The sequence below is a fragment of the Scomber scombrus genome, chromosome 15, assembly GCF_963691925.1.
Source record: "Scomber scombrus chromosome 15, fScoSco1.1, whole genome shotgun sequence".
NCBI classification, from domain to species: domain Eukaryota; kingdom Metazoa; phylum Chordata; class Actinopteri; order Scombriformes; family Scombridae; genus Scomber; species Scomber scombrus.
This window is the reverse complement of record NC_084984.1, coordinates 16,085,963-16,112,872: the sequence shown is the minus strand read 5'-3', so window position 1 is coordinate 16,112,872 and position 26,910 is coordinate 16,085,963. Positions and strand designations below refer to the sequence as shown.

General features: G+C 39.0%; 1 protein-coding gene across 3 annotated transcripts in view; it reads left to right on the top strand.

The window, feature by feature from the left end:
• Nucleotides 1-222: 222 nt before the first annotated feature.
• The window catches only part of LOC133995197 (beta-adrenergic receptor kinase 2), a 47,848-nt gene continuing 21,160 nt past the window's right edge, over nucleotides 223-26,910 (top strand). Inside the window, exons 1-11 of one of the 3 annotated variants that reach the window (XM_062434522.1) lie at nucleotides 223-354; nucleotides 3,663-3,735; nucleotides 3,861-3,912; nucleotides 8,633-8,724; nucleotides 9,533-9,632; nucleotides 11,908-11,986; nucleotides 12,660-12,790; nucleotides 15,141-15,235; nucleotides 16,658-16,765; nucleotides 22,287-22,353; nucleotides 24,274-24,374. In XM_062434522.1, the coding sequence (XP_062290506.1) occupies nucleotides 252-354; nucleotides 3,663-3,735; nucleotides 3,861-3,912; nucleotides 8,633-8,724; nucleotides 9,533-9,632; nucleotides 11,908-11,986; nucleotides 12,660-12,790; nucleotides 15,141-15,235; nucleotides 16,658-16,765; nucleotides 22,287-22,353; nucleotides 24,274-24,374 (1,001 nt within the window). In that variant the 5' untranslated portion in view covers nucleotides 223-251. Of the gene's footprint in view, nucleotides 355-3,251; nucleotides 3,736-3,860; nucleotides 3,913-8,632; nucleotides 8,725-9,532; nucleotides 9,633-11,907; nucleotides 11,987-12,659; nucleotides 12,791-15,140; nucleotides 15,236-16,657; nucleotides 16,766-22,286; nucleotides 22,354-24,273; nucleotides 24,375-26,910 lie in introns of those variants that run through there. The other 2 variants (XM_062434520.1, XM_062434521.1) reach the window with 2 other exon arrangements.

The following is a 26,910-nucleotide window of genomic DNA, read 5'->3' as shown; positions in this document are numbered from 1 at the left end:
TCTTCTTCTTCTCCTCCTCCTTCTCCTCCTTCTTCTGCTTTTCCTCCTCCTTCTTCTTTTTCTTCTCATTCTCCTTCTTCTACTCCTCCTCCTCCATCTCCTCCTTCTTCTCCTCCTCCTTCTCCTCCTCCCTCCTTTCTTCTCCTCGTCCTCGTCCTCCTCCTTCTTCTTCTCCTCCTCCTCCTTTTTCCTCCTCCTCCTTCTCCTCATTCTCCTCCTTATTCTCCTCCTTCTTCTTCTTCAGACCTTAAATGAAGTTTAATGACTCTTCTTCTTTTATTTGCTCCTCAGCCGTTTCTAAGAAAGCAGTGGAGCACGTACAGAGTCACCTGCAGAAGAAACAAGTTCCTCCTACTCCTCTTCCAGGTAAAACACACAGAACACACAGAACAGAGAACTTACAGAACGTAAAACACACAGAACAAACAGCACAGAGAACCCGCAGAACATACAACACACAGAACATACAGAACATACAACACACAGCATAGAACATATAGAACCTACAACACACAGCAGAGAACACACAGAACATACAACACACAGCAGAAAACATATAGAACATACAAACACACAGCAGAGAACACACAGAACATACAACACACAGCAGAAAACATATAGAACATACAACACACAGAACATACAACACACAGCAGATAACACACAGCAGAGAACACACAGAACATACAACACACAGCAGAGAACATACAGAACATACAACACACACAGAACATACAACACACAGAACATACAACACACAGCAGAGAACATACAGAACATACAACACACAGCAGAGAACATACAGAACATACAACACACAGAACTTACAACACACAGAACATACAACACACAGAACATACAACACACAGCAGATAACACACAGCAGAGAACACACAGAACATACAACACACAGCAGAGAGCATACAGAACATACAACACACAGAACATAGAACACACAGCAGAGAACACACAGAACATACAACACACAGCAGAGAACATACAGAACATACAACACACACAGAACATACAACACACAGCACATACAACACACAGAACATACAACACACAGCAGAGAACATACAACACACACAGCAGAGAACACACAGAACATACAACACACAGCAGAGAACACACAGAACATACAACACACACCAGAGGACACACAGAACAGACGGCTATGGTTCACTAGAACAGAACACACAGAACACAGAACATAAAATAAAGTAGTGTCAACAGCTCAGTAATAAAATGATTTACGACTCGACACTGACGACTGAAAATAAAGCAGTTTTTCCTCATTTTCACACATTCTTAAAACAGCCGCAAAACACATCTGAGGCTGTAAATAACACACACACTCACACACACACACACACACACAATAGCCTGTTTTGTTGGCTGTATTTTTAAAGTGTGCTGCAGTGCTGATTCTAGTAGATTTATAGTAAGTCTGAGCTCATGAGGCAGGACAAAATAAGTTAATTCATATCATTCAATATCACAATATTAATTAAGTCACAGTCTGTCTGTATAGTGCTCTCAAATATTGCATGAGTTACCTGTCAACTATCTTCCTCCCTCCATCCCTATTTACTATATAGTGCTCTACATTTATTTTCCACTATTGTATTAAAGTGTGTGAATGCTGAGTGTGTAAATATCTCCATTATATAACATTAGAGCCTCAAATGTTCTATGTACTTTACTTTCTGCTGCCAGTCCCAGCGTCACATGACTTCCTAAAATGTTGTCGACTCCATTAACATACATGAGGGAGGGCAAAATATTAGGAATACCATTTCAATATAATGCAACCTAATACACCTCCATCATCCTTTATATGACCTCAGTAATAAACATAATGTATAACTTATAGCAGAGCTGTTGTGTTGGATTGAATTAGATCATACAGGTGAATCTCAGACATAACTGGTCATGGTAAAGTTGCATTTTGGGTAATGTAGGCATGTAAGTTCTGAGTGTGGAATAAAACCTTTGACAGTATTTCAGTGATAAATCTGAGGAGGTTGTTTTGAAGGTTTGTAGTGACAGTTTCCTTCAGAGGAAGCATTCACCTCCTGTCTTTAACTCTGTCTAACTCAACAAACCCTGCAGCAGCCAAACGCGTCATAATAACGGCCGATGACATCATCATTTAGCCTCTAATAAATGTAATAAAGCCGATAATGTGATAAGTTATTACGTTATTGGATATGAAGTTTCACACTTACATAGCACTTAGTCTCACTATTGGCCTTTTCAAATATAGGATTATAAAACCCCTACACACACACACTCACAGACTCTCTCTCTCTTCCATATTTTTGCCATATTTTAAGCCGATAACATAATAATTTATTACACAAATCGGCTTTATTACATTTAAAACGGGCAAACTTATGATGCAATTACTGCTACAGACCCAGCTGTACCTGTTTTATAAAGCTGACTGTGCACTTTTACAGCAGAGTCATGTTTAACCCTCCTGTTGTCCTCGAGTCAAGGAAGGAAGGAAGAAGGAAGGAAGGAAAGGAGGGAGGAAGGGAGGAAAGAGGAAGGAAGGAAAGAAAAGAAGGAAGGGAGGAAGCAAGGAAGGAAGGGAGGAAGAAGGAAGCAAAGGAGGGAGGAAGGAAGGAAGGGAGGAAGAAGGAAGGAAAGGAGGGAGGAAGGAAGGAAAAAGGAAGGAAAGGAGGGAGGAAGGAAAGGAGGGAGGAGGAAGGAAGGAAGGAAGGCAGGAAAGAAAAGAAGGAAGGTAGGAAGAAGGAAGGAAGGGAGGAATAAGGAAGGAAAGGAGGGAGGAAGGAAGGAAAGGAGGGAGGGAGGAAGCAAGGAAGGAAAGGAGGGAGGAAGGAAGGAAGGAAAGGAAGGCAGGAAAGAAAAGAAGGAAGGAAGGATGGAGGAAGGAAGGTAAGAAAGAAGGAAGGAGAGAGGGAGGGAGAAAGGAAAAGAGCGAGGGAGAAAGGAAGCAAAGAAGGACAGGAAAGAAGGAGGGAGGAGGAAAGAAAGAGAGAAGGAGAAAGGGAAGAAGGACAGACGGAAGGAAAGAAGGAACAGTCAAAACAGACGGGGGCAATTTGACCCGGGAGGACACGAAGATTAATAACATAAAATAAATTTTAAAAAATCTTTATTTCTATGAAGTGATGAGCTTTTAAATCGATATCAGGTGATGCATCCTGTCAACAGTCTGTCAGTGTTTCTCTCGCCCTGCTTGACATTTGCAGCATCCAACTTTTTAACCACATTATTTGTAAACTCCACGCTCTCAGATTCAAACTGTAGATTTTTATTACACATTTTAACGTTAAGCATCACTCTCCCCCCCCTCTCCCTAAAAAGGCCACCCAGGAAAATAAAATAAAAAACAACCCAGCTTTCAGCTCAGCCTAATCTAATCAACAATTTCCTCTTTTAGCCGACAGCGTTGCCTCTATTCTGGATATGAGATGATTTGTTGAGCTCAGCTGGAAACAACATAAAGGCGTCTTTTTGTCGACACGATCGGGAAGAGAAACTTTGACACCGTTAACAATGCACACACACACACATGAGTTTACATTCACATACATCTGCAAAGAATTTATATCACGTAGTTATGGAGCAGACTGGAGAGAGAGAGCGAGAGAGAGAAAGTGTTCCTGAGCTGCTGTTTATGTGTCCGTCCCTCCTGCAGCCATACATCGTGGAGATCTGTGACAGCTTGAGAGGGAAGATCTTCCACAAGTTCATCGAGAGGTGAGATGAGGACGAGAGGTGACGGAGTTCAACCAGCATTAGCGCCAACATGATCTCCATACAAATCAATTCACCCTCTCTTTCTCTCTTTTTTCTCTTTCTATTTGTTTTTTTCTTCTTCTCAGCGACAAATTTACTCGTTTTTGCCAGTGGAAGAACGTAGAGCTCAACATACATGTGAGTATCAGGTGTAATGTTGTGTAGTTTAAGCTTCTCGTGTGACCTACTTTCATATTTAAAACTTTCTCTTTCAGTTTTACTTTATATCAGTGAACTATTAGTGTCTTATATGTTGGCTTGTTGCTCTAATCACAGTCATTGTTTGGGTCAAAAAACATCAAACGTGCAAAGTGCAATCAAAAGAAAATGAATCACATTGGGATAAAATCATAAAGCACGGCAGCGTTGCACAGAGAATAAATGAGACGGTGAAGATTGTAATGTAGTTTAAACTCTCAGGTGAGTTATTTCATATTTAAAACTCTCTTTAAGACCCTGTTTGAATCAAACTGGGATAAAATCATCAAACACAGCAGCGTTGCACAGAGAATAATCTAGTTTCAGTCAATATTGAGCAGGAAATATCCTAAAAACAACCTTTTTTTCTAAATAATTTGTGACAAATGATGTAAAACGTTGCCAAAGTTACATTTACTCCACATTTTGGTTCACACTTATTTTATATTTATATACTAAAATTATACCAAAAGTAAGACTGAATGCTCCTAAAAATGTCAAAAGGTGTAACCACAAAAGAATGATATTTAGCAGAAATGAATGAATTTAGCAGAAATATCCTAAAAACAACCATTTTTTCTAAATAAGTTTTGACAAATGATGTAAAATGTTTTATAAAACATGGTGTTGTGTTGGTTAAAGTGGATTATATTTATTCCACATGTATTTTCCTTTATACATAGCGCTTGTTACACCAATAGGACACTGGGTTGGAATAATCTAGTTTCTATTTTTTTTTTTCAGTCGATACCTTTTAAAGTGATAGAGCACCGATACCCAGCCTTTATTATAATGTAGTTTCATCTCTCAGGTGATTTGCATGTAATAATTCATTAAATCAACTTTTTCACATTTTCATATGTCAACATATATTCATCTAATAACTCATTTAAAACTTTGTCTCTTTAAGACACTGTTGAAAATTTTCTTTTGTTGGATTTAAGTTCAACAAGGTTTTATTTTATACCAGTGAACTGTTAGTGTTAACTTACCTGCAGGCTTGATGCTCTCATCAGTCATTTATGAAACATACAAAGTGAAAACAAAAGAAACTGAATCAAATTGGGATTACACAGAGAATAAATGAGTAATGAAAGACAGTGAAGATTTTAATGAACTTCTCAGGTGATCTATGATTTGCATGTAATAATTCATCAAGTCACATTTTCATATGTCAACATGTATTCATCTAATACCTCATAATATAAATATATAGTATAAAATCATGTTGCACAAAGAATAAAAGAGCCTTTGATTGGCATGTAATAAGTTCATTAAATCAACTTTATTAAACTTTTTTATCTTCAGGACTGTGTTGAACATTTTCTCTTAACTTAAAAACGGTAAGATTTTATAGCAGTAAACAAAAAGCATCTTACCTGCAGGCTTTGGTCAAAAATACAAAGTGCAATCAAAAGAAAAAGAATGAAAATTGGGATAAAATCATCAAACAGCAGCGTTGCACTGAGAATAAATGAATAATGTAAGACAGTGAAGATTTGCATGTAATAATTCATTAAATCAACCTTGTCATATTTTCATATGTCAACATTTATTCATCTAATACCTCATTTGAAACTTTGTCTTTAGGTTTCATTTAATTATCATTAATAAGGATTTTATTTTATAGCAGTAAATTATTAGTGTCTTACCTGCAGGACTGCTGCTCTCATCACAGTAAGAAGTCATTTATGGGTAAAAAACCATAAATGATATAAGATGTGAAGTGCTTTACAGGAAGATGAATCACAATCATATAAAAACAAACATATAATCATGTTGATCAATAAGAAAATGAAGTAAATTGGGATAAAACCATAAAGCAGTGTTGCACAGAGAATAAATGAGTAATAAAAGACAGAGTGAGACCGGTCATGTTTTTATGATGACTGTGTAAAGGTTAAAGAAAAGACAGACGGTCCTCAGACCGGTTTTAAAGATATCAGTTAAAGGGAATGTCAAATAATAGTCCACAGTTTAGAGCTGGAAATTAAAAGCTCCGTCACGTCAGCAGATATACAGGATGCAGCGATTTAAAGGACAAGTTCACAGTTTCAACAGTCAGGAGCCCAAATGAACATGAAGTGTGTTTTTCTTGCTGTAATCATTCCTCCTGTTCATACTGACCATTAGAAGATCCCTTCATAATGTTTACAATGGAAGTGATGGAGGACTAAATCCACAGTCCTTCTTCTGTGGAAACATGGATTTAAAAGTTGATTGAAGCTAATATGAAGCTTCAGCCGTCCAAGAAGGAAGGAAGAAAGACAGACAGACAGAATGAAAAAAAGAAAAAGGAGGAGAAAGAACCATAAAGATGGAGGAAAGAAAGAAAGAGAAAAAAGAAAGAAGTAAGGAGTAAATGAGTCAAGTCTTCATCTTCTATGTTTGAACGTTACACTGTTTTTAGTAGCAAAGTCTTTTTATTACTATACTTCCACCACAGCTCAACAGGGAAACACTAAGAGGGAATTTGATGCTATAAAGACTGTAAATGTGTCAGATATCACTTGATATGACTAACTCAGACTGCTGAAGCTCAATAGAAGCTGATCAGCTACATTTAAATGACTCATTTTACACTGAAAGCACATTTGAAGGAGATTGTTTAATAGTCAGTATGAACAAGAGGAATGAATAGAGAGGAAAACATGTCACTGCTCATAAAGACACCTGACTGCTGGTTGAACACATGAACTCGTCCCTTTAACCCTCCTGTTGTCCTCGAGTCAAGGAAGAAGGAAGTAAAGGATGAAGGAAGGGAGGAAGAAGGAAGGAAAGGACAAAGAAGGAAGAAGGAAGGAAAGGAGGAAGAAGGAAGGAATGAGGGAGGAAGAAGGAAGGAAAGGAGAGAGGAAGGAGGGAGAGAAGAAAGAAGGAAAGGAAAGAAGGGAGGAAGGAAAGGAAAGAAGTGATTACAGAGGAAATAAGGAAAGAAGGAAGGAGGGAGGGAGGGAGAAAGGAAAAAAGGAAGGGAGGAAGGTAAGGGGGAGGAAATGAAGAGAGAAGGAGGGAGGGAGGAAAAAAGGAAGGAAGGAAGGACAGAGGAAAGAAGGAAGGGAGGAAGGTAATGGGGACGAAAGGAAGAGAGAAGGAGGGAGGACAGAAGGAAGGAAGAAAGGGGGATGGAGGAAGGAAAGAAAGAGAGGAGGAGAGAGGAAGGAAGGAAAGAAGGAACAGTCAAAACAGACGTGGTCAATTTGACCCGGGAGGACGACACAAAGGTTAAAAGATCTGAAAGAGACGACGGTCACTTTGACACATTTGTTATTTGATTGTCGCCTTTTTAGTTCGAGTCCATTTCCCGCTTCACACCGACTCCTTACAAATGAGGTGTAAAGGTGATGTCATCGGGGCTGACAGGCGGCTCATTCATTGGTCGGTTGCTGTGTCATCAGCACGGAGGATTCAGAAACACACTTTACAGCAACGTATGAGTTTTATTTACTGACTCTGACGTCACAAACAGGCTGTGGGCGTTAATATGAGTCCAGATACAACCTGAACATTATATATCAGGAATAATAAAGCCTCTTTTTACAATAATATTACACTTTAGCATTTATTTACTGCTATTAAATATTATCTTTGATCAATCATTAGTCAAACATGTAATATTAAAAGGATGATACAAGGGTCAGTGATAAATAAGGGTTGGCAAGATGAGCAAATATCAGAAATATGTTAACCCTGCTGTTGTCCTCCCGGGTCAAATTGACCATCTCTTTTGACTGTTCCTTCTTTCCTTCCTTCCTTCTTTCCTCCCTCTTTCTTAAATTTTTCCTTCATCTTCCTCTCCTTCCCTCTTTCTTTGCTCCCTCCTCCTTCCATACTTCTTTCTTCACTTCCTTCCTTCCTTACTTCCTTTCCTTCCTTCTCTCCTTACTTCCTTCCTCTTTTCCTCCCTCCCTCCCTCCTTACTCCTTTCCTTCCTTCCTTCTTTCCTTCCGTCCTTCCTTCCTTCAACCTTTCCTTCCTCCGTTCCTTCTTTCCTTACTTCCTTCCTCTTTTCCTCCCTCCCTCCCTCCCTCCTTACTCCTTTCCTTCCTCATTTCTTCCTTCCTTCCTCCCTTCCTTCCTCCCTTCCTTCCTTCCTTCCTTCCTTGACCTGAGGACAACAGGAGGATTAAAACTAGTTTTAAAAGCAGCATCAGGTTTGTTAAAATGTACATTTAGTATTATTGTTGGTTTTATATCATTTGAAATGACATTTGCACCATTTTTTTACCAAAAGTAAGACTGAATGCTCCTGAAAATGTCAAATGGTGTAACCACAAAAGAATGATTAATATTACATATTTTATCCTCCTACAGTGTATTTAAGTGGACTTATACTAATAATGACTTCATTTAAATAATATAAATGAAAAGAAACATTTCTTGGAGTATTTCTACATTTAAATTCGAAAGCATTTTATCAATATTGAGCAGAATTATCCTAAAAACAATCATTTTTTCTAAATAATTTGTGGCAAATGATGTAAAATTTGTTATAAAACATAGTGTTGCATTGCTTAAAGTGGATTATATTTATTCCACATTTATTTTCCTTTATACATAATACCGGTAACACCAATAGGACACTTGGTTGCATCATCACAGCATTGACCGATATATATTTAAAGTGATGTTTTCTGACTCTTCTTCTCTCCGTCTCCAGCTGACCATGAACGACTTCAGCGTGCATCGGATCATCGGCAGAGGAGGCTTCGGCGAAGTGTACGGCTGCAGGAAGGCCGACACGGGGAAAATGTAAGAACAACAACAACAGAGCCGGAGAGAGAGACGGAGCTCTTTAATCTTTGTGTCGTCCTCCCGGGTCAAATTGACCCCTTCTGTTTTGACTGTTCCTTCTTCCCTCCCTTCCTTCCTTCTGTCCGTCCTCCTTCCTTCTCTCTTTCCTCCCTTCCTTACTTCTATCCTCTGTCCTTCTTTTCTTCCTTCCTCCCTTCCTCTTTTCCTTTCTACCTCCATCCCTCCCTTCCTTCTTTCCTCCGTCCTTCCTTTCCTTCCTTCTTTCCTTCCTCCCTTCCTTCTTTCCTTTCCTCCCTTCCTTCCTCCCTCCCTTCCTTATTTATTTCTTCCTTCCTTCCCTCCTTTCCTTCCTTCTTCCTTCCTCCCCACCTTCCTTCTTCCTCCCTACCTTCCTTCCTTCTTCCTCCATCCCTCCCTTCCTTCCTTCTTCCTTCCCTCCTTTCCTTCCTCCCTCCCTTCCTTCCTTCCTCCCTCCCTTCCTTCCTTCCTTCCTTCCTCCATCCCTCCTTTCCTTCTTCCTCCCTCCCCCCCTCCTTCCTTCTTCCTTCCCTCATTTTCTTCCTTCCTCCCTCCCTTCTTTGCTTCCTCCCTCCCTCCCTCCCTCCTTTCCTTCTTTCTTCCTCCCTCCCTTCCTTCCTTTTTCCTTCCCTCCTTTCCTTCCTCCCTCCCTTCCTTCCTTCCTCCCTCCCTCCCTCCTTTCCTTCTTTCTTCCTCCTTCCCTTCTTACCTTGACTCGAGGACTGGTTGACTGACTCGAGGTTGATCTTTACTCTAAAGACTTTAACCTTTTGTGTTTTCTTGTCAGGTACGCCATGAAATGTTTGGACAAGAAGAGGATTAAGATGAAGCAAGGCGAGACTCTGGCGTTGAACGAGAGAATCATGCTGTCGTTAGTGAGCACGGGGGTGAGTTAACGTTTAACCTGCTTATAATAAACAGGTTCAACCAAACACAGTAAACATTTACACACACAAGCTGCTGCTGCTGCTGGGCTAACTAAATAACTAACACAGCTTCATTAGCATGATGATATATGAGCTGTTAACAGAGAGATAGCTGAGCTCACACTTTATTAAAATATACAGGTTTAGTTTCACGTTAGATAAATTATACACTTTACCTTTAAAGTTATATAGCTAATAGATTAAAAAGTGACTTCTTCAAACATACTTTTATATCTGAGAGCTTTATTAGGTTTTATCTGATCGTATTAATGCCTGGGCCTCTGATTTTTATTCATTTTTATTCATTTTACTGATCGTCTTTTTGCAGATGACGCTGTAATTTATTTTATCAACTGCTCCGATTACTTTAATCTGATAGATTTGATAGCATTTCTTGATTTTTATCATTGATTGCATATGTTTGCTCTTCAATAATACAGTTTTAGTTTCACATTTCAGTTTGTTTCAGTGACTTCTTCAAACATACTTTTATCTGAGAGCTTTTTTAACATTTTATCAGATTTTATTGATGCCTGGACTTCTGATTTTCATCGATTTTTATATATTTACTGATCACCTTTTTGCTGACGACACTGTAGTTTATTTTATTGACTGCTTAGATCGCTGAAGTCTTAAAGATTTTATAGAATTTAAGTTTTATCATTAATCACCTGTTTGCTCTTCAATAATACCCTTAAAGTTATAAAACATTTTGCTAATAGATTGAAAAGTATTTTAATTAACAAAAGTTTTCACAGTTTGTTTCAATAACTTCTTCATATATACTTTTATCTGAGAGCTTTTTAACATTTTATCAGATTTTATTGATGCCTGGACTTCTGATTTTCATCTATTTTTATATATTTTCCTGATCGCCTTTTTGCTGACGACACTGTATTGTATTTTATCAACTGCTCCCATCGCTGAAGTCTTAAAGATTTTATAGAATTTGTTAAGTTTTATCATTAATCACCTGTTTGCACTTCAATAATACAGTTTTAGGTTCACATGTCAGATAAATAACACACTTTACCTTAAAGTTATACAACATTTTGCTAATATATTGAACAATCTTTTAATTAACAAAAGTTTCATAGTTTGTTTCAATGATTCCTTCAAACATACTTTTATATCTGAGAGCTTTATTAAGGTTTTATTTGACTTTATTGATGCCTAGACTTCTGATTTTTATAGATTTTTTACAGGTTTTTATAGGTTTTATGAATTTTACCCATCACCTTTTTGCAGACGACACTGTAATTTATTTTATCTAATATTTATTTATATTAGTTGATTTCTATTGATCACCTGTTTGCACTGTACTCTTAATGTGACTGTTGTATTTTAATTTAGCGCCTCGTGTGAAGCACTTTGTAACATACGTTTAGAAGCGAGAGAGAGCTCTATAAATACAGATTATTAATATTATCTGTAAACCACAGTGAGACAATGTGAAAGTAAATCGAGCTGCAGGAAGCTGCTCAAAATATTATTAGTGCAGTTTGAATGATGAGTGGTCAGTTCAGGTCTGTTAATGTAATAAACTACATCACAAGTGTTTCTACTATTTAGACTTGAAACAATAATTTGATTGTTTTTGTCTTTTTTTAAATGTTTTAATTAAAAATGTTGCCTTTAGATTCTCAGATGTGATGATTTAATGTTTTTTCTTTGTCAGACATGATAATAAACTGTGTGTATTTTAGATTTTAGACTGATGTTGAGACAAAATAAGACTTGTTTATTACTATTTTCAGACTTTTTTTTTTGCAAATTGATTCATCGAGACTGTAAATGGCAAAATAATCCATAATGAAAATGATCTTTTTTGTCATGAATTAGAAAATTATAGCAGCGTTTTCTTTGTTCTAGACATTTCATTGACAAAATAATCAACAGATTAATTGATAATGAGAATAATTGTTAGTTGTTTTGATTATTTTTATTGGACATATGTTTCTAAGCAACTAATTTACACTTTAAATTACCCTCTTTAGCACTTAAATTATAAACTTTATTCACGCAGAAGCTTTTATACACAGAAAGTTTATTATGGTTATTATCACTGAGGTCTCAACTAGATGTGAAAAGAGAACGTTTTTATGGTGTAACGTTATTGTGAAGCTGAATAGTATTTATTAAGAACTTAACACACAAACTGAATGAAGATTTTATACAGAAGTTTCCTTTTTTTGTATTTTAAATTCACTCTTTGTGTTTTTAACCGTCTCTGCAGGACTGCCCGTTCATCGTGTGTATGACGTACGCCTTCCACACCCCCGATAAACTCTGCTTCATCCTGGACCTGATGAACGGTAAGGTTACCCCCCCCAACCTGCCACTCAGATTAAACTCCAGCTCCCGTCAGTCCACTCTGAGACTCTGAGACACACAGATTGAATTACTCATCCAGTTTCCAGCCAGTCAGGAGAGCGAGGAGGAGCTGATGGGAAGCCTCGCACCGTGGCGACCTGCTCGCACCCAAAACCCTGAGTCACCCTTTTTTGTTTTAAAGTCATCAGGGTGCAGTGTTCAGCTCCTGCTATAAATACAGGAGCTCCAGTCAATACATATTAAGACAGAGACAGGTGGGGGGGGGCAGAGTCATACATCGATCTTCATTTTCTCCCCCAAGAAGATTGCCACAACTTATTGATGGATATTGATTGAGGCGTGAGGTGTTATGAGGTCAATCTGACTCACTCTGCATTGTTTGTGTCTGTCTGTCCGTCTGTCTGTCTGTCTGTGTGTGTGTGTGTGTGTGTGTGTGTGTGTGTGTGTGTGTGTGTGTGTGTGTGTGTGTGTCTGTGTCTGTCTGTCTGGCTGGCTGGCTGGCTGGCTGGCTGTCTGTGTGTGTGTGTGTGTGTGTGTGTGTGTGTGTGTGTGTGTGTGTGTGTGTGTGTGTCTGTCTCTGTGTGTGTGTGTCTGTCTCTGTGTGTGTGTGTGTCTGTGTGTGTGTGTGTGTGTGTGTGTGTCTGTGTATTTCAGGAGGAGACCTGCACTACCACTTGTCTCAGCACGGTGTCTTCAGTGAGAAAGAGATGCGTTTCTACGCGGCTGAAATCATCCTCGGCCTCGAGCACATGCACAACCGCTTCGTGGTCTACAGAGACCTCAAGGTACCTTTTTATTGATTTTTATTCATTTATTTTTTTACTTTATCGACAAAATAATTTGGCAAACAAGGACTGACGTAGAGGACAAAGTGACATAGCAGACATAGAGAATAACAGACGTAACATAAGACAGTCAGATGGTGTATTTAAGGATATTTTAACAAGTCTGTACTATATTATTATAATAATAATGAAATACATATATTTTTATAGATAGATAGATTCCTTATTGTCATTGTATGAAATACAACGAAATTCTAAACCCAAGGCAGAGAACGGAGCTCATTTAAAAAAGTAATAAATAGTAAAATAATAAGGCAAGATAAAATACATGCATACTACACACACAACCATACGCATACATACTCAGTCATAATATCATAATATCATAATAATCATATCATAGTCCACAGTTTCTTTAGGCAAAGCAAACAGCTTTATTTATATAGATCATTTCATACCCAGGGGCAACTCAATGTGCTTTACATCAAAACAAACTTTTAACAGTAAGAATTGGAAGCAAAAATAAAAAAAATAATAAATAGTCCAGAAACATTCAGAGAATCAGTTTACAGTTTGGTCCATAAATATTTGGACAGTGACCCAGTTTTTGTAATTTTGGCTCTTTACATCACCACAATGGATTTGAAATGAAACAACCAAAGATATGATTGAAAGGGTCAGATAAAAAAAGATGGTTTAAAAATGTAAAAATGTTAAGAATTACAAGCATTTATATACACAGTCCACTTATTATGTCAGGGGCTCAAATTAAATAATCCTAAATAAAAATGAATCCTTTGCAGGCAGTGATGCTTTACCAGGACTTTACTTCAACTGTGTTTTTGCAGTTTAGTTTTAGTTAGTTTAACAGGTGATTGACTAGTTTTAGTTTTAGTTTTCCAGGTGTTAGAAGAAGTCAAACTGAGCAGGACGGTAAGAAGGGAGAAAAACGAAACTGATTTTATTTGCAGTTCAGTTTAATTTTAGTCATTTTTTCACTGCTAGTTTTAGTTTTAGTTAACTATACTAACCCTCGTCCAAACTCTCCATTAAGACACAAAACCCTCATTTAAACACAGCTGTCTGCACCTGTTGTTATTTACACTTTTTCTTAGTGGATCACCTGAAAAACACACGCTAACTAAACGTGCACACGCTATTTAATACTCCTTATTTGAGATCTTAACAAATCAGATCCTATGTTACTTTTTTATGTGAATTACAATAAATCCCAGTTTATTACCTTTACAGTAAAGTATTGATGGTAATATTGTGAAGTGAAGGATGTTTTAACCCTCCTGTTGTCCTCGAGTCAAGGAAGGAAGGAAGGAAGGAAGAAAGGGAGGAAACGAAGGAAGGGAGGGAGGAAGAAGGAAGGAAAGGAGGGAGGAAGGAAGGAAGGGAGGAAGAAAGAAGGGAGGGAGGAAGAAGGACGGAAAGGAGAGAGGAAGGGGAGGAAGAAGGAAGGAAAGGAGGGAGGAAGGAAGGAAGGGAGGAAGGAAGGAAGGAAGGAAAGAGGGAGGGAGGAAAGAGAGAAGGAGGGAGGGAGGGAGGAAGGACAGACAGAAGGAAAGAAGGAACAGTCAAAACAGACAGGGTCAATTTGACCCGGGAGGACGACACAAAGGTTAAAGCAGGAGAAGATGACGTGTGACACAGATTCAAACCCACTCTGCTCACATTAACCCACTGAACCAGCTCCACCAGGCTTCACCTCCTGCTGCTGCTGCTGCTTCACACAAAAGTCACAAATTTGTATCGGCGGTGTGGGGGGGGGGGGGACCAGGCCGGTCACTCGTGTTTTTTAAGCCGACCTGTTTTTCCTCTGATTCCTCTGTTTGGACTGGTTGCCATAATAATAGATATATTTTGCTGGAAGTCAGGGAACAGTTTTAGGGCTTCAATAAACAGTGCAGCACAATGCAAGATAATACAGTGAGGCTGAGTGTTGGACGGAGGAGAGAGGTGGGAGGTAGAGGGGGGTGGGGGGGGTGGGGCTGGGGCTAGAGACGGGGGTGAGTCATGGTTTTGCCAAACAGCGGAGGATAACCAGGACAGGAGGTTTCTTTTATTGTCTCTATCCAAAAAATTCTCTCCCTTGTGAGCGGAAATTGAAACTTAAGTCATGAATTAGCGAAGCTCTCCAACATTGTTTCCTACTCTTGATTATCTTATCTCTCCTATTGTGTATCAGTAGCGCCCTCTTCATCCCTCTCTCTCTGTGTATGTGTGTGTGTGTGTGTGTGTGTGTGTGTGTGTGTGTGTGTGTGTGTGTGTGTGTGTGTGTGTGTGTGTGTGTGTGTGTGTGTGTGTGTGTGTGTGTGTGTGTGTCCGTGTGTCCCTCTCTCAGCCAGCTAATATCCTGTTGGATGAACATGGACATGTTCGTATCTCTGATCTCGGTCTGGCCTGCGACTTCTCCAAGAAGAAACCCCACGCTAGTGTGTAAGTGTGCCCGATACACACACACACACATATATACACATACACACACACATATATACACATATACATACATACACACGCACACACACATATACACACACACACACACAAAATATAAATACAAACATACACACACATATATACTTACATACACGCACATACACATATACACACACACATACGCTCACACGCTTACACACACTACTACCACTAACACACAAACATACATAAACACACATATACTCACACACACACACTAGCAATAATAGAGTGTTCTGCTACTTTTAGCTCAGTCAGCTGTGTGACAACTGAAGAAGTTTTGTGTTGTGTTTATTTTGGTAAATTTCATCACCTTTAACCCTGAAGTCACATGATGTTGTTCCTCACTCACAGTCAGGTTGTTGCTCCGTTAGTCAGAACTCACATCCTCTTAAAATAAAGCTCCTTACACTTTAAAAAAGGCCTGAAAAGGAGATTGTTTGCCTCCACTACAGCTGGTTAAAGGCCTTATTTTAGACCTAGTTTTAATTGATGTAAATGTTTTTAACTTCACTATAATCTCACATGTTTACTTGTATTCATTCATCATTTTATTTTGATTTAATTTATTTATTTTTCTATTATTTTTCTTTTCTTTTACCTCATGTTTTGCATGTTGTTTATTGTTTCTGGGCACCATTGTAAATGAGTCCTCCTCAATGGTCTTTCAAGGTAAAATAATAAATAATAATAATAAATAAAATGATGAATTAATACAAGTAAAACAAATGAAATTACAGTGAAGTTAAAAACATTTACAATAAATTAAAATAAGGTCTAAAATAAGGCCTTTAACCAGCTGTAGTGGATGTAAATAATCTAATGTTAAGGCGTTTTTTAAAGCAGATTGTTTAAAGTGTAAGATGCATTATTATAAGAGAATGACAGTTTTTCTAATGGAGTGTAGTGTGTAGAGCAAATACCAACATCATGTGACTTCAGGGTTAAAAATAAATGAAATCTAGTGTGTCAGTATCTGTAGAGAAGCTTTATATATCAATAAAAACTAATGCTGATCACCTGCATGTATGAACATGTGAATCAGCTGCAAAATAAAATAAAAAGATGAATTTATTTCCAGTTTTGTATATTCAGCATCACATTAGGAAAAGTCTAGCAACAGAAATGTGATTTTTACAGCTTTCCTTTGACCCTGAACATTATGTAAGAGTTAAAATAACAGTTAAATAATTAGAGGAGAATGATTCTGATATTACAAAGAATATAAAGTGTGAGTGTTAGCAGGTTTTCTCACAAGGCTTCATGTTTATTACAGCTGCTGTAATTAGTCTGAGATGCTGGAGGAGGGTTAATGTGTTCCTCCTCCTCCTCCTCCTCCTGTATGATATCAGCCTCAGTATAATGTGTGTGTGTGTGTCACAGTGGGACTCATGGCTACATGGCTCCAGAGGTTCTCCAGAAGGGAACAGCGTACGACAGCAGCGCTGACTGGTTCTCTTTAGGCTGCATGCTGTTCAAACTGCTGCGAGGGTAAACACCAGTTCTCCTCCTCCTCCTCTACTCCTCCTTCTCTACTCCTTATCTCCACCTCCTCCTCCTCTACTCATCCTCCTCTATTCCTTATCTCCTCCTTCTCCTCCTTATCTCCTCCTTCTCCTCCTCCTCTACTCCTTATCTCCTCCTCCTCCTTCATCTCCTTCTCCTCCTCCTCTACTCCTTATCTCCTCCTCCTCTACTCCGTATCTCCTCCTCCTCTACTCCTTATCTCTTCCTCTTCCTTCTCCTTATCTCCTCCTTCTCCTCCTCCTTCATCTCCTTCTCCTCCTCCTCTACTCCTTATCTCCTCCTCCTCCTTATCTCCTCCTCCTTTTCCTCTACTCCTCCTCCTCCTCCTCAACTCCTTATTTCCTCCTCCTCCTTCACCTCCTTATCTCTTCCTCCTCTTTCTCAACTCCTTATCTCCTCCTTCTCTTCCTCCTCGTCCTCCTCAACTCCTTATCTTCCTTCTTCTTCTTCTCCTTCTCCTCAACTCCTTATCTGCTCCTCCTCTTCATCAACTCCTTATCTCCTCCGCAACTCCTTATCTCCTTTTCCTTGTCCTTCTCCTCCTCGTTGTTGTTGTTGATGTTCTTCTTCTTCTCCTCTTTCTCCTCCTCCTCCTCAACTCCTTATCTCCTCCTCCTCAACTCCTTATCTCCTTCTTCTTCTCCTCCTCCTCCTTGTCCTTCTTCTTTCTCCTTCTTCTCAATCTCCTCGTTATTGTTGTTGTTGTTGTTGTTGTTGTTCTTCTTCTTCTTCTTCTTCTCCTCTTCCTCCTCCTTCTTCTCCTCCTCCTTGTTGTTGTTGTTCTTCTCTTTCTTCTCCTCCTCCTACTTCCTTCTTCTCCTCTCTGTGTCCTCACTTCCTCTCCTTTTTCCTGCTGAAACCTCTTTGAATCTGCTCTCTGCTCCTCTTCAACATCTCACTCACTGTGTGTGTGTGTGTGTGTGTGTGTGTGTGTGTGTGTGTGTGTGTGTGTGTGTGTGTGTGTGTGTGTGTGTGTGTGTGTGTGTGTGTCTGTGTGTGTGTTTGTTTGATCTGAAGTGTGTAAATGCCAGAGGTCTGAGCCCAGTAGGTGAGGAATCAGGTAAAAGGGGGTTTGAGAGTGTGTGTGTGTGTGTGCGTGTGTGTGTGTGACTTGTGTTTCCATTGATGTTTGGATCAGTGTGTTTGAACACTTTAAAGAGGAGTGTGTCGGTCTTTTGGTGAAAGGTTGAGAGACGGACGGACGTGTTTTTAATCTTTCTCTCCTCTGAGTTAAAGTTTTTATTTTAATCCGTCATAAATAATATTACATCATTTATTCTTCATTAAAGTAAATCTTCAGCTCAAACTCTAATAAAGTCAGATTTTATCTATGAACTCAAACGTTACTCAGACAGGATGATAAATTACATTTATTAAGTCGTATTTTGTCCTGTGGGATTAAAATAACAGAATCCATCTGTTTAATTTATTTATTTATACTTTTTTAACATTTAACTACATATTTTTGATCATGTATGACCTGTTTTTTTTTTAAGATCAACATCAGATCTGTTTCTTGTTAAGATGAACAGATGTTAGAAGAGGAAGAATGTGAGAATCAGCATCACCAATAATCAATAAAAGTTCAATATCTTGATTATGTTTCAACTGGTTTAGACTTTTTTTCAGACTGATATTGATATTTCAGAGGTTTTGAAACTCAATAATGATATATGAGTCTGTGTTTTAACTCAACACATGACTTTAATAAATACTTGTTGATAAAGTTTTGATTAGAAAAAGTGTGCAGGAACTTTTTACAGTGGAGAAACAAACTCATTATTACTCTCTGCTGGACAAACTAATAATAATAATGATAATACTTATCAGCATCATAATTATAATAATAATAATAATAACTTCATTAGCGTCACACTTTTCAAAACAATAGCTACAATAGTAATGTCATTAAAAAGTAATAAGTATTTGTCATGTATCTTATGTTAGTTACAGCTGCAGTTATCAGGTTATTAATCAACTGACATAAATATAATGTGTTTTAATAATCAGTTCATTGTTTAAGGTGGACAAACTAGATAATAATCATTATGATAATTACAATAATAATAATAATAATAATGATAATGTGATGCACTTTATGAATTATATATAATATCCAACAATATGAACCAGATAATCATCATTCTCTACTGATTGGTTCAATAATCTCATCTTTAGTTTGTTTTCTCTTTTCAAAACTTTCCAGAGATGTTTAATAAAGTGAAGATCACCACTCCACTCCACACGCTTCTCTGATTTAAAACGAGCCTCTCGACTCTTTTAAATCATCGCTTTCTCCTCTGAGAGTCCAAACTTCTGATTTATTGAAGGTTTCTGATGTCGTTTGGCTTCAGTTGAACAATTAGAGACGGCTGGAAGATTTGGATGCAGTGTGTCATTAACTCTCCTCATCCTTTCTCTCTCTCTCTCTCTCTCTCTCTCTCTCTCTCTCTCTCTCTCTCTCTCTCTCTCTCTCACTCTCTCTCCTCCTCTCCTCTTCTCCTCTCCTCCTCTTCTCCTCTCCCACTCTCCTCCTCCTCTCCTCTCCTCTCTCCTCTCCTCCTCTCCCACTCTCCTTTCCTCTCCTCTCTTCTCCTCTCTCTCTTTCTCTTCTCTTCTCTTTTCTTCCTCTCTCTCTTTCTCTCCTCCTCCTCTCCTCCTCCTCTCCTCTCTGTCTCGCTCTCCTCTCCTCCTCCTCTCCTCTCTGTCTCGCTCTCCTCTCCTCACTTTCTCTCCTCCTCCTCTTCTCTTTTCTTCCTCTCCTCCCCTTCACCTCTCCTCTCTTCCTCTCCTCCTCCTCCTCTCCTCTCCTCTCGTCTCTCTCTCCTCCTCTCACACTAAGCCGATCTCTCTCTCTCTTCCTCTCCTCTCCTCTCCTCTCCTCCTCTCCTCCTCCTCTTTCTCTCTCGCTCTCTCTCTCTCCTCCTGTCCTCTCTTCTCCTCCTCTCCTCTCTTCTCCTCCTCTCCTCTCCTCTCTTCCTCCTCTCCTCCTCTAAGCCGATCTCTCTCTCCTCCTCCCCTCTCTCTCTATATCCCTCTCCTCTCCCCTTTTCCCCTCTCTCTCTCTCCTCTCCTCCTCCTCTCCTCCTCTCTCTCTCTCTCTCTCTCCTCTCCTCTTCTCCTGTCTTCCTCCTCTCCTTTCCTCTCTCTCCCTCTCTCTTTCTCTCTCTCTCTCCTTTCGTCCTCTCTCTCTCTCTCTCTCCCCTCATCTCCTTCTCTCTCTCCTCTCCTCTCTCTCCTCTCCTCCTCCTCTCCTCCTCTCTCTCTCCTCTCTACTCCTCTCTCTTCCTCCTTTCTCCTCCACCTCTCCTCTCTATCTCCTCCTCCTCTTTTCTCCTCTCTTCCTCTTGTCCTCTCATCCTCCTTTCCTCCTAATCTTCTCCTCTCATCCTCCTTTCTCTCTCTCTCCTCTCCTCCTCCTCTCCTCTCCTCTCCCCCCCCTCTCTCTCTCCTCCTCCTCCCCTCCTCCTCTCCTCTCCTCCTCTCACACTTAGCCGATCTCTCTCTCCTCTCCTCTACTCTCCCCTCTCTCTCTCCTCCTCCTCTCTTCTCCTCCTCCTCTCCTCCTCTCCCACTAAACCAATCTATCTTTTCTCCTCCTCTAAGCCGATCTCTCTCTCTCTGCATCCTGAATAAAGATGTCGCTCCACTTTTTGATTTATCTGTGTTTTCACTCGGCTCGCTCTTATTGGATCAAAACACGTCTGTGTAAATTCCTCCTGTGTGAATTCTTCCAATTAAGCTGTTCTGCAGCTGCACTCGTTTTTTTTTTCTTTCTGTCTCTCTGCGTTTCGAGAGAGGAACAATTTAATCCCAAATTGCCTCTCTAAAGCTCCTCTGCTGACTTGATGAGAAAGAGAAAAAAACAACCTTAAATTGAAGTGAAAATAGTCTCAGTTCTTCTCAGTGAACGTCAGGGACTCACATGCTCATATTAAAAGAGGAGAAATGAAGAGACAGTAGTAAAAACACACATTTCTGCTTTATAGCTGTAATAAAATGTAGATGTGCAGAAACAGTAATTTAAGAAGAGATCAAATTAGTTTACACTGAAAATGATCAATGTATCAGTCAGTATACTGAGAAAATGGGTTCCCGTAATAGGGTAAGATTATGTTTTTTCTGTGATTTTTATACAGTTGATGTTGGATATCGATGTTAAATGTGGTCAAAGTTCCCGTCAGATTGATATCAATCAATCAATCAATCAATCCATCCATCAATCCATCAATCCATCAGACTTTATTGTGCAGCTTTTATACAGGTTAATGCATGTAAAGTGCTGATAATAAGACAGAACAAGTGACAACATAAAGAAAAGGAATAAAAACAGAACAATTTGAGATGAATGCACATGAGAGAAAGTGAGAAAACATTTTTACATTTTTTTAAAAAAGTTAAAATGTAAAATATTAAAAGTTAGGTCAAAACTAGGTTAAAAAAAGATTAAAAACACAAAAGAAAGAGACGAATAAAATCGATAAAAATATTTAAAAATATATAGAATGATTTTAATAATAAAATAAAATATATATAATAATAAAGTAGAATAACATTTTAAAATATCAAAAGAAATAAATTAAAAATACAATTTAAAAAATCACCATCATCCACAAACTGCATTAAATAACTGTGCAGCGTTGTCTATGAAACACTGCTTTAAAGCTCAGTCAGCACACTGTGTGTGTGTGTGTGTGTGTGTGTGTGTGTGTGTGTGTGTGTGTGTGTGTCTGTGTGTGTGTGTGTGTGTGTGTGTTAATTAGAGTGCAACAGTATCTGGGTCATCTCAGATTAACATTTCTTCATTTAAAGTTGTTGTAATATTTATAACCAGCTGCAGTTTTAACACACACCAAAAAGAAAAAGAAAGAAAGAAAGAAAAGAAAGAAAGAAAGGAAGGAAAGAAAGAAAGGAAACAGACGAAGGGTTCAGTGTGGTTTGATTGGCAGCGAGTGTCTTGATTTATTCTGGGTTTGCTTGTTTTTCACACCTGCTCTCACATCTACTTCCTCCTCCTCTTTTTCCTCTTCCTCCTCCTCCTCCCTCCTCCCTCCTCCTCTTCTGTCCTTATTTTACCCCCAATAATCTCCAGTCACAGTGTCAGCATCGTTCTCCCCCCTCTCTCTCTCTCTCTCTCTCTCTCTCACACTCTGTCTCTCTCACTCTCTCTTTCCTATCCTCTCTCGCTCTCTTCTCTCTCTCTTCTCTCTCTCTCTCTCTTCTCTCTCTCTCCTCTCTCTATCTCCCTCTCTCTCTCTCTCCCTCTCTCCCCTCTCTCCTCTCCTCTCTCCTCTCCCTCGTTCTCTCCTCTTAAACTCAAAGTGCTTTATTAGTATGACAGTTTGAATAGTGTTTCTAAAGCTGTAGGAAGAATAACAGTAATGTTACAAAAAGAAAAAGAAGAAAACAATAAAATAATAACCTCCCTCTCTCCCTCTCTCTCTCTCTCTCTCTCTCTCCCTCTCCTTTTCTTCCCTCCATCCAGGCACAGTCCCTTCAGACAGCACAAGACCAAAGACAAACATGAGATTGACCGCATGACGCTCACCATGGTAAGACTTCATCATCTTCATCTCCTGCACCCTGCGTGTGTCGTATGGCAGATACACACACACACACACACACACACACACACACATACACACACACAGACAACACATGACCAGAAGCCTGTGTGTGTGTAAATAACGTGTGAAGCACGTATGAGTCTTTATTTAAGCCGAGCACACACAGGTTCAGCCCATGTTTACTGTACATATAATACCTAAAGCACACGCACACACACACACATGTTTATACCCCTGTGTGTACGCTGCTGTGTGTGTGAGCACACACAGAGGAGACCCTGAGGAGCGATACGAGTCAAACTTTACCTGCGTGTGTGGAAAGGAGATAGAAGGAGAAAGTGATGCATTTATAAAAGTAGATGATCAGTTTCTATTGAGCTTCAGCAGTCAGAGTAAGTCATAGAAGATGAAGATTTGACTCATTTGGACGACTGAAGCTTCATATTAGCTTCAAATCAACTTTCTTTCTTTCTGTTTCTTTCTTTCTTTCCACTCATTTTGGACGACTGAAGCTTCATATTAGCTTCAGATCAACTTTTAAATCCATTTTTTCCACAGATGGAGGACTGTGGATTTAGTCCTCCATCACTTCCATTGTAAACATTATGAAGGGATCTTCTAATGGTCAGTATGAACAGGAAGAATCGTTACAGCAAGAAAAACACACTTAATGTTCATTTGACTTGGTTTAACAACACATACTGTTCATATTCTGACTCATAATTCACATTCATAAATTCCCCCATCAATCATTAATACATGTTTGATTGATCCTTCATGAAGCTGTCAGAGTGTATTCTGTTTATTTAGAATATGAAGAATATAACATGTTAGATTTTTTTTGGGTAGACTTCAGGTCACATTAGGAAAAGTCCAGCTAAAATAAATGTGTATATGGTGTTTTTACAGTTCTCTTATGTAAAAAAAAAAAAAAAAAAAAAAAAAAAAGGGTTAAATTGGACCCTTTTAGTACAGGTATTAATTATAAAGGAATAATAAAGATGGGACGGAATATGAACAGTATGTAAGAGTTAATTAACCTAAAAGTTTCAACACATTTTAGGTTTATATGAGAGAATAATTAGAAGATATAACAACACTCATTGAATTTAACAGTAAGTACACAATGATGTGTTTATTGGGGAGGTGGCGTATACAGTTGAACCTTTTTGATGTAACGGGTCAAATTCAGCAAACGCTCAGGATGAATGGAGTCCTTTGAGCCCACCCAGTGACACATCTGTGTCCCCCCCCCCCCACATCCGAGCCAGAGTCGAGTTCACAATGACAAACCGAAAGTGAGTTTCCACCACGGCCTCGCTGCTCGCCAGCAGCAGTGGTTGTCTATCAGGGCGGGAACACGTCCAACATATCTGTCTGTTTGTGTGTTTTGTCAGGACTCGAAGCAAATGAGACACACACGCACACAAACACACACACAGACACTTATAGGCAGTATTTGGCCGAGCAGGACCTCTAAACATAGAAAGTATGATCGTTCATATCACAATAAATCCAGATTAGGATTTTGAATCTGGCTACTTAATGTAGTTTATCCCTCTTTTTAATCCTCATCTACGTTTGAGTGTGTGTGTGAGAGAGAGAGAGGGGTAAAAATGCTGTGATTCAGGCTAAATATATCTCTATATGTCTTAGTGTTTATTAAACATGATGAATGGACTCATTACATAAACACAAAGGAAGCAGACAGCAGGCTGAGAGGACAGGAAGAGAGCGGATCCTGCTCTCTGAAACGTCTTGCAGCAGACAAAAAAAAAAAGGAATTAAATATAAAATGAAATAATAATAAAAGGGCGAGAGGCCGAGTCGTGCTGGTACAGTAACGGGTGCAGCTCGTGTCGATGTGTTCCCTCATCACTTCTTTTCTTCTTCTTCTTCTCTCAGAATGTGGAGCTGCCGGACTCGTTCACCGCCGAGCTCAAAGATCTGCTGGAGGGTTTGCTGCAGAGAGACGTCTCTAAGAGGCTGGGCTGTCAGGGCAGAGGGTACGACACACACACACACATATACACACACACACATACACATACACACACACACATATATATATATATATACACACACACACACATACAGATGAAGCCCCTTGAAAGTTCCCATTCAAGCTGAAAGCCAGCTGAATGGCAGCTGACTCCCAGCCGGCTGCCAGCCGACTCAGCAACCCCCTCCTTCTCCTGGGCGTGTCTATCTTTTCCTGTAAACCCACCTATTCATTGTAATACAGGGTATGACCAGGTGATGGCGCTTCTGTCACAGAATAGCCCACATATTCTATGAATTTTTACTGGTCATCCGAACCAGTAAACTTACTGTGAAAGCATACAAGCGTAAGTTTCTCAGTTAGACACATTACAATATAGGACCGGAGCGGTGGCGTAACGGGCAGCGTGTCCGTCATTAGTGCGGGAGACCTGGGTTCGAGTCTTTTCAGTAACAGTTACTTATTGACAATGTTTTCAGCGGAAAAACTCTGCTGCATTTTCATAACTTTGTTAAGTAAATGCATACAACCCGAAAATAACTGAATTTACAACCTTCAGATTGTTATATGATGGAAATCAAATCTTGACCGATAATTCTATGGTTCTCTGCTATGTGCCATGAGTTTAATATGTGTTTAATGATGTTCTCTTGGTTAACAGGAAGTGTGTTTGCCTGTAGAGTATTTTAAAAGTGTGTTTATTGTTTAGCAGTGAAGAAAGGAAAATGAATGGGATGTTTGTGCTAGAAAGAGAAACAAAGTGTGCGTGACAGGATTTGGCAAGAGTTCATACTGCAAAAAATCGGAACACATTTTCAAATCAAAAAATTAAATAGCCTACTGACTGATTATTTTGTTATTTGTTTTGAATCTAACACAAAAAAGAAAGAAAAATTGCTTTTCATATTTCAATTTTAGGCTCAGATCAATTATACGAAATGGAAAAACGTAAACGACTGTATTTGATTTTAGGCAAGGCAAGACAAGGCAACGCAGCTTTATTTATATGAAAATAAACATTTGACAGTGAGAAATTAGAAACAAACGTAAAAACAAGGAATTTAAAGGATGATTAACCTTTCATTTGATGCTGGTTTGAATATTCTCACACAAATTATGCCAGAGTGCTAAAGCTGAGAATGAGTAGTTGAGCGTCTGCTAATTTGTGAATTGTAGAATTGTTGAAAAATGTGCAAGCCAACCCCGGTCTATTCAGTGCATGCTGTAAGTCAGGTAAGCCCATCCACTTTATTAGCATTATCATTGCTTAACTTTTTGTTTGGGCTTAATGGGCTATTTGGTTCCATTGCCACACAAATCACGCAAGAGTGTTCATGGCCGTTGCAACTACAGTACTTTCTGAGAAGGGGTGCGGATTTGGCGGGGTGATGATGGGTTTGGGGGGATGGTTGGGAGCCTGTTCCATTGTCTTTCAAAGCGAATGCCCCCTCCCCCCACACCTGTGCATGTCTCATGGCAAACTGTGAATCCTTTGAATTTTTCCTCCCACGGCTCTATTACGCCTGCTCTCATTATGATCAAATTATTTTAACAATTATGTTTTATAACATATTGCCAATAAAATAAAAGTATTGAACAGACTCACTGGAGCTGAAGTTAATGTTAGCAGCACGGACAGAGACGTGTTTTCTCAAGCGAGTTCAAAGTTTTATCTATTTTACTTTCTTTTGACAATGACACGCTGGATGATGATTTCGGAGGTAATCCGACAGGAGAAGGATTGTGTAAACCAGTCGGTCTCAACAGGGCTTACGATTGGCTACGAGAAAGTGACGTTTCGGGGGGTGCCTCGAGTGGGAGATCCCCCTCCATTCATAACCCGTTGTGCGCCAACGTCATTCATTTCATTTCATTTTGACTTTTGACTTTGTAATTACCGGATAACGGAAACCCAGTATCAGTGTCAGAATATAATAGCAGCAATAAGAAAAGAATAAAGAACAATAAATAATAAATACAAAAAAACAAACAAAAAACTATAAGAACAATAGTAGTAAGAAATATGTAGTAAAATAGTCGTGACATTATTTACATTATTTACACCGTCCATTGAAATACTATGTATTACTGTAAATAGCGCGTCCTGTTTTGAATCACTAGACGGGGTATGTCACATGGGCTATTTCTTGGTTTGACAGTGACAATGATTTGTCAGAGGTCCTGTAAAATGTACGGTATCTTCAATTGCATCCTTCTAATGAATTAACTCAGTTTATGTCCATGGACATTATAATGAAAAGGCTAAAGGCTTAATATTAGTTTGCATCCAGCGTGCTGCGTGGACTTCATTACATCTGCTGCACCGCTGCTACCACAATTATGAAATGCTAAGTTTATTGTCGGTGACTGCTACCTTCATAAAAGTAATATTTTACAAATCTGCATTATATAAACTAACGAAATTCGTTAAAGTAAGTCATTTGGCGACTTCTAAGTCATTAAACTAAGTCTTACTTTTACTGGCGTAAAGAGTTGAATCAGGACGTCTGCTTTTACTAGAGTCTTTTTTACACTAGTAT